The sequence below is a fragment of the Ascidiella aspersa genome, chromosome 6 (assembly GCF_963924565.1).
Source record: "Ascidiella aspersa chromosome 6, kaAscAspe10.2, whole genome shotgun sequence".
Classification (NCBI taxonomy): Eukaryota; Metazoa; Chordata; class Ascidiacea; order Phlebobranchia; family Ascidiidae; genus Ascidiella; species Ascidiella aspersa.
Genome location: NC_139452.1, coordinates 27,224,845 through 27,237,418, shown reverse-complemented (window position 1 = coordinate 27,237,418; position 12,574 = coordinate 27,224,845). Strand labels below are relative to the sequence as shown.

General features: G+C 35.6%; 1 protein-coding gene across 1 annotated transcript; it reads left to right on the top strand.

Moving 5' to 3' along the window:
* The first annotated feature begins 6,769 nt into the window (after positions 1–6,769).
* LOC146141063 (atlastin-3-like) lies at positions 6,770–12,300 on the top strand. The gene is made up of 8 exons (XM_083392800.1): positions 6,770–6,928; positions 7,069–7,203; positions 7,719–7,874; positions 8,579–8,773; positions 9,809–9,877; positions 10,707–10,901; positions 10,993–11,061; positions 12,223–12,300. Exons 1-8 carry the CDS (start codon positions 6,770–6,772, stop codon positions 12,298–12,300), a joined length of 1,056 nt encoding a protein of 351 aa, XP_083248926.1.
* The last annotated feature ends 274 nt before the right edge of the window (positions 12,301–12,574 follow it).

Sequence of the window (12,574 nt, the reverse complement as noted above, 5' to 3'; positions counted from 1 at the left end):
CAGGCTGCACCCAAATTCTGATGACTGGTGTCCGGTTAACCATTTTGTACCACCTGGCTACCTTTCTTTTTATTAAATGAGATGTCAAAAAAAAATAATAACATATTGCTATATGTAGTTCGGGGAAATAAACCAGCGCTGGGCGGATATCGTTATGACATTATGTTAAAAAAAATGGAAAAAACTTAAAGATCGCTTGAAAACAAAAAAGACAATCATAGAAAAAATGTTCAAATTATTTTTTCCAGTTTATATGTGTCTTCCTCAATTAAGTGAAACTATTGTTGCGAGATATGTTTTAGATGCTGAAAATGACTCAAGCCAAAGAGGAGAAACTAAAAGAAATTCATGACAAGATTCTTAGAGAATACAGCAAAAGTATAGAGAAGAAATTTGGAAGCAACCCTGTCACAAAGATAGCATTCAACACCTTTAAAGAAATCTCTTTTGATCAGTATACGAAGTGGTGCAGCGTGAACAACTTTCACGTAAACGTTTACCCAAGAGAATTAAGCAGATGGGCAGAGATAGTGTTAAAGGTTAAGAAGATGTACCAGGAATGGTGGGATGGAAATGTGGCAAATATGAGAATTATAAACCTGCCACCAGACTGGGTTCTATCACCAAAGTTTGGCGAACACTCTGCAAAGTTCACCCATCTAAAGTTGATGAATTGAAAGACTCCAGCAATCCAACAATTTATCAAAATTTGACTAACAATTAAATCCCCAAACTTAACTATATCATTATTCCACCTCTAAACCTAAACATGGGCAGACATGACTAAATACCACTGTCAGAACCAGGGCTGTGGAGTAAGACTCGGAGTGAGTAAGACTTTGTAAAACTATATCCGACTCCCGAGTCCGACATGCGCATTCGCACTATTAAATTTTAAAAGGCCACAACTGTAAAATGTAAAGGTAGAATGGCATATGGTGGAATATCTTTGAACTATGTTGTGGGTGGATAAACTATATGACAAGCCCATTCTAATTGCTGCGGTTCGTTCAGTACTTTAAAGATAACGCAACGATAATCTGTAAATTAAAAACCTTTAAAATGTTTCACACACATAAATTTGCGCTTTCTTTGCTCACTTCAGGTACGCTACGGCTATAACTTAAACGCCGTTATAATTGAGTAATGTGAATAATAATAATCGTATATGGCACATGTATTATATTGTTCCCTGACTGACAGCGCTTAGTTCATTTAGATGTTATGAGAGTAGCCTAGATCGCCACTACATGTTCTCCTTTATCGTTTGACAGCGCCTATTTGCAATTTAGTACAACGAAATTACACAACGCAATGCTTCAATGATATTAAACAAGCGCTAAATCGCTTTTCCGAGTATTGTTACGTTTTGTTGGTGATGACTGATAAGTAAGCATATTGTAGTAATTGAAAAACACCATGAAATTTAGAGTTCGGCGCCTATGGTTCCTATAGACAGGGATCACAATTATTTAACTAAGCTATTCTTTTAAAATGGCCGCCTGATAGCCAAATTGTCAAATCTTAACTTTACAAACAAAGCATTAAACAAGTTCTTACCGGCAATGTCGAGCCACGCAGTTCAACGTTGTTGTCAGTTTTTACATGAAAATGTAGGCTTGCGCTTCCTAGAAAATATAAGGAATTTTTGGCTTTTTCGTATACAGCAGGGGTCGGCAACCTTTTTCTAGCCGCGGGCCAAATCCAAACTAAGAAAGGTATCTGCGGGCCGCACAAAATGAAAACTAAGAATTGTGTTATTGAAATGTTAGGGCAACTGTGAATCAGACGGGCTGGGATATTTCTTGCACTTAAAAGCGGTTTTAATTTAATTTACAGAGGCAGTAAAATGTTGACATAAAGCGCGAAAAAAAGCGTTTGTTTGGTTTAAAATTCGAGTTCATCCATACTACTAATAAAAAGTGTAATAAAACTTCTTTGAGGGAATGCAATAACTTTAATAGGTAATCTACCTCAGTGTTTGTTAAGCATTTTACGAAAAGTATGTGAAATGGACTCGTGACTAGTTTGTCAAAGAGGCGGCGGGCCGTATGAATTACATCGGCGGATCCGGCCCGCTGGCCGTTGGTTGCCCACCCCTGGCAAAGAGCAAAGTAAACCTTTCGCTACAAAACACTAAACTAGGCAAATTACCGCTTCCAAACAAGAAATAAACGTAACAATTATTATACGTAAACAAAGCGATTGTTACGTTTGTACAACCTTCCCGGCACACGAATCACACGTTGGAAAGTAAATAAGAGGCGAGAAATATTACATAAGGCATTCAAAGAGAACGCGGCAAAGTGTCTTCTCTGCGACACCCGTGATTAATAAACGCCAGAGGAACCTATTTTAAATATACTCTGCCTGGTAGCAACAGCATATTTATAAGTAGGGGTCGACCGATATCACTTTTTTGAACCGATACCGATAACCCGATATTTCACAATTTTGTCAACCGATACCCGATACCGATACCGATTTTATTATATACCTAAGAAATGTTCAAAATTTAAATTAATTGAAAATAAAATCCAAATAACGTTTTAGATTATATACCTTTATTTATTATTAAACTAATATTTTGCATATTAACTTGGTGTGATGCTAAAACCCAATTTTTTTTATTAAAAAATGGGTAATTTGTTTGCTCTACAGGAAAAATTATATCAATTTACATACTAAAATATCGGCAAAAGTATCGGCATACATTTACCGATACCGATATATCGGTAGAAGCCAAATATCGGCCGATACTATCGGTAAACCGATATATCGGTCTATCTCTATTTATAAGGCATTCAAGTTTCACTGAACACAAATTCCAACCATCATACCTTCTAAACATAACCGTTCTCTTGCAACCGCCGTAAAGCAATAAACAGCAAGCTTAGCAATTGATAAACAACAAACAAATCTAGTTTTAACTGCAGAAAATACATCCTAAATTTAGCCTTCTTAGAAAAAGTAATTTTATTCACACAGAAATGATCCTCAGGATAGTTTAAACCGGAGTTTTTTTTGTTTCCGATTTACTGTTATTTTATCTCACTTACAAACAGAATACGTTCGCTTGCCAGGTTTAAAAACGTAAAAAGTTGTAATGCAAGCAGTGTTAATGCTGCCATATTAAGTTGAAATGCAAACTATGTTAATGCTGCCATATTAAGTTGTAATGCAAGCAATGTTAATGCTGCCATAACACCAATGGATTATTCGCTGCCTAACAGCTTGTCACTGATTTGTTGGACAAATACTTCTAATGAAACGGTGTATTAAAGACAAAGCCGCCGGGCGAACTCTAAAACAAAGCTTTATCTTTGCAACGTAGACGCTTTTGAACCTTTAAAAATAAACACGACAACAAACTTGCCGTATTGTTAAAACCGGTTTTCAACAAACCACAAAGGTCTCCTTCAGGCCTAAAACAAACGCGAAAAGCACTGATTGATTTGGAGAAAAAACGTTAAAGTTGGAGAGGCAAAAACAAAATCAACGATGAGGTAAAGTCAATGAAGTTAAATTAAGGTAACCATGAAATACTATAGCAGGAATATCAAGGCCCATAAGCTCCAGAAGTAGGTTTCATTTCCAACGTTTCGTATATCTCTTTATTCATTTCCAACATTATCACTACGTATAGATGCTAAAAATGAATTAAGAGTTATTCGTAACGTTCATAATGATACCTACTTGTGTATGGGCTTTGATATTCTTACTACGTCTTGTTACGACCTCCAAACATTGTGCTCCAAACATCGAAAACTAAGTTTGCGCAACAACACAAAAAAAACATTACATTTTTTTTAACATTGATTAATCACTGATTATCACATTTATATTCGACATAAAAAAGATTAAAACTTCTTTGCGTACCTGCAGTGATAAAAAACATTAATAAGTGTAGAGTTTGGAAGGTATTTTTCCTGTTTCCCCAATACATGGTCTAACTTGACGTCACTATACACGTGACCGATGTCCACTGAGGTATGACCAAGAGCCGAACCGACCTTAATCAGCGTTTCGCGATTGATTCTATTTTACACGTCTGATTGACTAGTGTATTGTTTCTCCGCCATTTATGGTTAGCGGCACCCTCAGAAATAACATATAGATTTCGACACCCCTACAAGATTTTTAGGTAGGTAATTCACTAGAATGTCACAATAAACGAAGCTGGAACAACACACATCAACTCTACATAAAACAGGAAGTTAAAACATGATTTATTCCACTCTAATCTTACACAAAAAATTGTAAGAGTTAACCAAATATCAGATTCCAAAGGATTCTTAAATATCTCTCGGCACCCTTGACATTAGAAATAGCACCCTAGAGTGCCGCGGCACCCCTGTTGAGAACCACCGAACTAGCGGCTTGAGTCACCATGTTACGTTATCGTGTGTACTGAGATCTAAAAAATCAACTTGCAAGAGGTTAAATTGGCAAACCATTTAGGTTGAGAGTACTGTTGAACGCATAGTTTGGTTTCCCAAACTGTGTGCCGCGGTACACTAGTGTGCCTCGAGGAATTGTCAAGTGTGCCGCGAAACTTTTTGCAAATTCGGAAAATAGAGTGTTTGTTATACAAATAGGCATACACGCAAGCATTTTAGACTTGAATACGCACTATACCCATTAGAATTAACCACATTGAGACATTTACATATAGTTTGTTAGGGCGATTGTAAAATGACTCTATTGTTGTTCTGTTAAAAGTGTGTCGCGAAATATTTAATATATATTTAGTGTGCCGCGAGCGATAAAAGTTTGGGAACCACTGCTCTATGGTTAGAGACTATAAAAATGAACAAAAAAATTTGGCCAAAAAGCATTATAATTTTTCTGACATCTACCACGTTAAAAAAAGACGGTCTGTGGTTCGTACTTTTTCATATTGTCATTATTTTTTTTCGTTTTTATATTACGTACCGGTAGGCTAACTATGGAAAGTGTCGTGTAGGGCCTGGTAAAAATGCGATTATACAATATTATATGTTATACAAAAGTGTAACTTTTTTTGAAAGAATGCTTTAAATATTCTTATTTTGACTATAACTGGTAAGAATATAGAAATTGGTAATAATGGTATACAAGTGTAATTTACGAAAAAACAAGGCTTAAAAGTTTTATTTATATGAGCCGCTGGTTGGGTTAAATTAAATTGTTTGCCTATGCCGCCCGGTTTGTAATAAATTTACTTTCTTGAGCATTTGTTGTTTTTTAAGGCCGGTCCGCGACAAAATTTTAGTTTTAAACCGGTCCGCAGTGCAAAAAAGGTTATCGACCCCTGACATAAATGCAGGGACGGTGGTACGATAAACGTGCACTTGTCTGGTTAAAATTTCGAAACATGCTACCTTTGGATATGATAATGATACCATAGCAAAAATGCAAAAGGTTTGAGCGTAAAATATTAAAGCTTACATTAAGCTTGATTTACTTGATGTCTAAGAGTGCTACCATCCCACATTGCCTTAGCACAGTGAAAGGGCTCGAATAATAGCCTCAATTCGGATAAAACATACCACGTCTTTTTGCGTTTGGCAGGAAAGTAGCTCGAGGTGGCATACTCTCGTACCTGTTGGTTCCATAATTTAAAACGCAGATAATCCACGAAATTTGTTTTTCTTGATTGGTCGAAGTCAGAATGTTAAGTCAGTGGTCGACAATAAAGCTTACAGACTAATGGTTTAAGTTCTTCATGGCCTCTCTTGAATTTTACATAGTTAGACTATGGGGTAATAAATGAATAGAATTGGGATGGGACAATATCTTGTGCAGTAAGGGACGTGCAGTCAGGGGTGGCACGTGAGGCACTGCCAACATAATATTAAACCGCAAAGCCATTATTGGCGGAGTACAGCCTCCGAGACATCCCCGGCAACTACGATAAGTCCTGTTAATAACTGTCCCTTGTTTGGTCGCTGCAAATTATTTTCCAGCCAGTGTTTGCGAGTAGTTCAGAAGGTGCTTTTAGCTTGGCCGCTAATGCAAACAATAAGCTTTACGAGGGCTGACAACATTCGCGAAGCAAACATTAACTTTGTGGACACAAAGTCATTGAGCGATAAGTAGGGTTAAAAGCTGTGCATTAACAACTGCATTTGTGTTTAGTTTAAGGATTTAGTTGTTAATTTACAGTTAAATTGATTGGAATCACAAGATTAGAAAACAGAATTGTTTTCAATATAAATTAAAAGTCCAATGCTGTTTTGCTCATCGGAGCAAAGTTATCTTCAATGGAACACTTGCCTGCGAATGTTTTGCCGCCGACTGCTGGTAAGGTTGTTACTCTGTTTCTCTTTTTATATCGCACCTATTTTGCGCGTCTGCTGTGCGACATATTGGATGTTATAGAGACTCTAACCTAAAATTACTTCACTCGAATTGTGCATTGCAATATAACTGTTTGCCTAAACGCACAAATTTAGAACAATAAAACTAAGTTAAGTCTACCTTTAAAAAAAAAAAAACAGTGCTGCAGTAGGCAATCAATGATTAGCAAGGTATGCTTTACAACCAAAAAAATGCCACAATTTGAATACCGCTCTTAAAGTACGGCAAAAATATAATATTATATTTTAACAACAGTTGAACTTAATGAACGTGTTGCTTTTTGCAAACGCGTTTTCAAGTAATCCACGTTTTACGTATACAGTTACAAATGGGCTTAAAAGTTTAAACGGTGCATTTTCTCATAATAGGAAAAATTGTGAATATCACAAAATATGCCCAGGATGATGATAATGAGCAAAATCAAAAAATGTCGCTGGACACAGCAGCATTGGAGGAAATATTTGGCAGAAAGGAAATTGTCAACTGTCCAGTTGCAATTTATTGCATTGCTGGCATGTTAAGAAGGGGAAAATCGTTTTTCCTCAACTTGGCTCTACGATATCTCAAGTTTAAAGTCCGAAACAAGGTTACAGTCAAATATTAAAATACGTGAAACAATATAGTTTGTCTGAAATATTATAATTTAAATTTTTGTACAGCTAGAATACACATGCATTTCTTCAGCCGACTTCATTATTCTAAAATCGTTTTATCCATTTTTTTCAGACTGCATCTTGGTTAGATAAGAAGTCCGCAACAATAAACGAAGGTTTTGAATGGAGAGGAGGTGCAGTTGCCCACACAAAGGGAATCTTAATCTGGAGTGAGCCTTTCTATTTACAAACCCAAAAACACGGCAAGGTTCGTAAATGCTTTGTCTCGTGTTTCAATTGCGTTATTTATTTTTTGCAGAAGCGGACACAGGGGGTGGTGACATTTTTAGGTTGTTTGCGCAAAAATGTAAAACTTCTTCGAAATATAGCAATAGTATTCAATGGTGCTAATCTTTTTTATTTGCCCAATTAACCTGCGGGCCGCATAAGAAACTTGAAATGTTGTGGCGGGCCGGATCAAAAATATACACGCAAATATGGCGTCATACTCCGACGCTCTAAAAAAAAAACAGATAACCTTACGAACTTTTTATTACGTTAGGAGTTGTGCACAGATGAGGTGCAATTTAAGTCGAATATAAAAGAAAGAAAACAATGCGATTATCGGCTAATTGTTTTAAAATGCAAACTTTAATTTAGATTTAGAGGGGGTCGTTCGCACCAGTTCGTTCAAAAACAGCACGTCTGTTAAGTTTACTTGAGCGTCTGTTAAGTTTACTTGAGAAGTTTTTTTACCTAACTTATGAAGATTTTTAATTCTAGGTTGCTGTATTTCTGATGGATACCCAAGGTGTTGGTGACGAAACTTCCTCCCCGGAAACAGATGCTAATTTGTTTTCTTTGAGTGCTTTGCTCAGTTCTTATCACATTTACAACATGAAAGATGTTATGAACAGAAGAGATCTCAATATGTTAAAGGTAATATTTAAATTCAGTTTGATATTTTACTTAAGCAAAACATTTTGTTTTCATTTACTTTAAATGCATTTTCTGTGTCTTGTCAGTAAAAGATTTGCGGCGGTCAGACACATAAGAAATTGTTAAGATTAGTTATGTGAAAGAAATACATTTTAGAAGGTTACTAAAATAAAAAAAGGAAAATCGTAAACTTAATAATACTAATAAAACAATTAATAGAAACAGAACAAGCGTACAAATAAGCTAACCAAGATGCCAACTTTTATCGAGTGATTTTTTTTGCTTAAGACCTTCACGGAATTCGGGAAAAAGCTCCAAAAAACTTCGCAAGAATTGCATCAGGTAAAAATTTTGTGAGCTCTACTCTCCAATAATAAACTTTTGTGATTTTAATTGTCCCATGTTGTCCGCTTCGCGTTGAGCCTTGACAATCAAGTCCAGTCTCAAGCAAAAATAAGATAAACGCAACATATAACAAGAAAAATGATTTATGTGCAAAAATAAGATAAATAACTCAATTTCGAAAAAAATGCTTAACGAAAACAAGCATTTCAACCAAAGTCATTTATCCAAAAGACCAAGTCAAGTAATTTTGCCCTCAAAAGACATTTAAAAACAGTGACTTAAGTGCACCTAAATCCAGTAATTGACTTAAGGTCATTACAACACTGCTTCAGGGTGACCAATAACCATTACCGCTACAGACGTTGCTCTTTTTGCTGCGAGATTGGGAAGACCCAGAATTTGACTACGGCTTTGGGGGTGGAAACGCCTATTTGAAAAAAACATTTACGGAAGTGTCGGGAACGTCTGAGCACTACAGAGAGCTTTGCGAGAACATCAAGACGTCGTTCAAAGAGGTTAAATGCGCTCTTTTGCCGCATCCGGGAAAGGAGTTTGTACGTATGACGAATCCAACGTATAAAGGTTTGCTTTGCTTTTAGTAGCAGTTGATTTTTACATAAACATGCAATTGTAAAATTGTTCTTCTGGCCAAATTTTAATCAATACCAACGTTTCGATCACCTATTCGGTCAATCGTCGTCACAGTATACTCGCGCTCGCGTTTAGGTTTTCGAAAACTCAGGACCTAAAATTTTTTAAAATTTAGAGTCAATTAGAATCATATTTGAAATGAACAGGTCAATACTGGGCGGATTGTTTTAAAATTGGGAAGGAACCTCCAGGAAAAGTATGCACTACTAACTGAACGGCTTATCCATCTGCAATTGTATTGCCACGAAAAAGATTGACCAAATAGGTGGTCAAAACATTGGTACTTTAATAAAATTTGCCGGAAAATAATTGAAGCAATGCCTGGCAGCAACAGCATATTCACATAAACAAGCATAAGTTTATGTGCCAAAACAATGATACAATAATGTGATGCTGTTTGCTGCCGGTTGAGAACCATGGATTATATTTTTTAGATATCGATGAGGACTTTTTAGAAGAGATCGATACTTTGCTGAATGACATGTTTAGCGAAATTCATGTGAAACAAAATGGTGAATATCCATTAACAGGCAACGATATTATTGACCAGGCAACAAACTTTTCATATCAAATGGAAATCAATGGCATTGATGCCGACGCTCTATTTGGTGTAAGAATTTTTTTTTTTGCAACAAATAGGCGAAATTTTGCAAAAAAAATACCTTTTAGGTTTGTCTAAAGTCTCTGCGATTTTGATTTTACTTACTCCACTAAAAAAGCCTGAAGTCGGTTTTAAACTTACGTTATTTTTTTTTTTAACTTAAAAAAAACTTCCGGTTTGTCGAACATTTTTAGCGATTTTGATTGGCTTACTCCACAAAAAAAACTGTGAAAGTCGTTTTTTAAAAAACTGTTTTAGGATTTTTTGATTTACAGGTACTTTCGCTCAAAACCCACAAGCGAAAAAAAGCTAATAAGAATTTGTATAACCTTTTCAGATTGTTGCCCAAAATTTTCTGGCAAATGTTGTTGGACGTTGCGAAGAGATGTTCTCAAAAGGAGCTCACGTGAGTTTTAGAGATGTATTATAATAAGCAAATTGCCTTCATGTGGTTCAATCCACCAAGCTTCAATATTGAGCACATAAAAAAGATTCCTACGCTTCTCGGTATATTGTTACTTATAAATATGCATTAGACCAGCGGTTCACAACCAGTGGGCCATAAGAACATTTGAGTTGGGCCACAGACCAATGTAAAAAAGCCAGATTTAGTTTCATTTGTTGTCACTATAGTTAATTTTACAGGAATAATGGCATGGGAGGAATTAAAAAGGAATGTAAATTTATTGTTCAGCTGCAAGTATCTCCCTAATGCGCGGTTGAATAAATAATGTGTTTTAAAATATGTTTTGCTGTGTTTTTGTTCCAAACCTTTTTTACAGTTTCTTTTTTCATAAAAATTGATTGGGCCACAGATTTTTTTTGCAACGTAAATGGGCCACGAAAGAAAAAAGGTTGAGAACCACTACATCAGACAAACAAGTGCTAGGGCCATTGATCCAAAAGCTAATTTTGGCCAAAACCAGGCAGCACATTGTATTTATACGTGACACAATTGCGAACACAATGCTTTTAGATAATCTGATACCAGCAATTCAAGACTGATGCCTGCCTGGACTATAACATAAAAAACCCTATCCAATTTTAGACAGGTTCCAAAGTTTCAATTTGCATATTAGGCAAACACAAGTTCGTATTAACGTGCGGCCACCAACACTTTTATATTCCTACACACGTCCACGTCCGCAAAAGTTATAACCAGCGGCCGCAGTTTGTGAACCCCTGCTTTAGTTCTGAATAATTTCTAACACTATATGAACCGATTTTCTTTGAAGGACTTGCAAGGTAGTTACCGTTCTAATGAAGAGCTTTTAACGTTTCATCGCAACCTCGTGAAGGAGGTTCTTTCCTACTACGACAGCGAAAGAAAAGTGTCATCGGAAGAAAATATCCGACATTGCAGACATTTACTTAAGGAGACTTTTAGTGATCGAATTTTCATTTTAAAAAATATCAATGAGGTCAATGAGGTAATGCCTAATATATATGGTTCTAATAAAAGTCTGTTTTAAATCAGTACTGAACAACGGTTAGTAACTTTATAAACTTATACTTTGACAGCAAGGCGTGAAGGAACTTTACCGAGCGTTGGTCAAAGACTGCTTAGCATATTTTAAGGACACGCTTTCGGTAAGTATCAGATGCATAAACAATCTAAATGGTGATCTACACCTTTGCACTACCCAATACCCAGTCAGAAATTATCTTGGAGTTATCCCTGGGCCTTACTAGGCATGTTCGAATTAGCAGTGGCCTATCTTAGATAAACTAGGCATGTTCGAATTAGCAGTGGCCTATCTTAGATAAACTAGGCATGTTCGAATTAGCAGTGGCCTATCTTAGATAAATTAAGATAACTTATCTTAACGAAATTTAGTGTAAGATGTTGTGTAGTAGATGTTTTGATACATAAACGTTAGTTTTTTGTTGTAAATTCAAAAATTGCTAAGGTTTTTATGAGCTGTTTCTATGATATTCTATGATAGCCCACGGGTAAATCGAAGATTATCCCATGATATTTCTTGCATGGTTTTTAAGCTCAAATAATTCACTTCAAACAAAGTAGAAAGATTTTTAGCGACAAAAAAAAAAAATTGCTGAGGTTTTTGTAAACTGTGTCTATGATATTCTATGATAACCCGCGGAAAAATCGAAGATAGGTCAATGGTATTTCCTGCATGTTTTTTAAGCCCACATCAATGACTTTAAACAAATTGAATATCTAATATTACTTGTTCATCACGGGTTCCATGTTTTGAGCTTCCTAAGTTTTACCAAATTACGATGAGCTCAAAAGGGTGAGGATAAACTATTTTTTTTGGAAAACATGTGATATAACCAATGTGTGTTTTATGGATCAAGCGTGAAAATGTCTTTGTACTAATAATACCAAACATATTGGTTACCTAAACTGTTCTTAATGAGACTCCGGCAGGAAATCGATTTTTAAATAAAAATCGACCGAGCGTAACGTAACATTTTATGTGTAAGCTCTTGGCCACTACCAGGTGTAACATTTTTATTTATTTAAATGTTTTATAATCTTAAAAAAAAATTCGTCGTTATGAAATTTAAAATTACCAGCAACACTTTTAAAATCACCGTTAACAAATTTAAGATTGTTGGCGGGAAACGTTACGTCACAATGACAACCATTGTTGCGGGTTGTTCGACCTTTTTCAAAAAGTGAACTGTTTTCTTTTACCAAACGGATGCATTGAAGAAGCAGCGCAAGTTTTTAAGTTTTTGCGTATCATGAAAATGTTATGAAACTAAGTGCAGTTGTTGTAGCTTGTGGACAACGAAACTTACTATGCAGCTAAGGAAGGTTGTAGGGCTCGCTACATTGTCTTTGAACAGAAAAAATGATGAAGAAATGTAAAGTCCATCTCAAACCAAATCCCCATATGGTAAGTCAAAATGTCTGTTGTTTTTCTTTTTTTTAATGTTAAATTTGTATGTTAAAATGTTTAACTAGAAAATATCCCAATACCACTTCAAACTATATTGTTTCATCTTATCAGTTTTAGCTAAATTATGAGTTAATCCACTTGATTTTAAAGATTTTGTAACAGAAAAATACTAAGTATCCATAATGAAAGTTCATAAAAACTATTACTATACCTATAAAGTGAAGAAATAA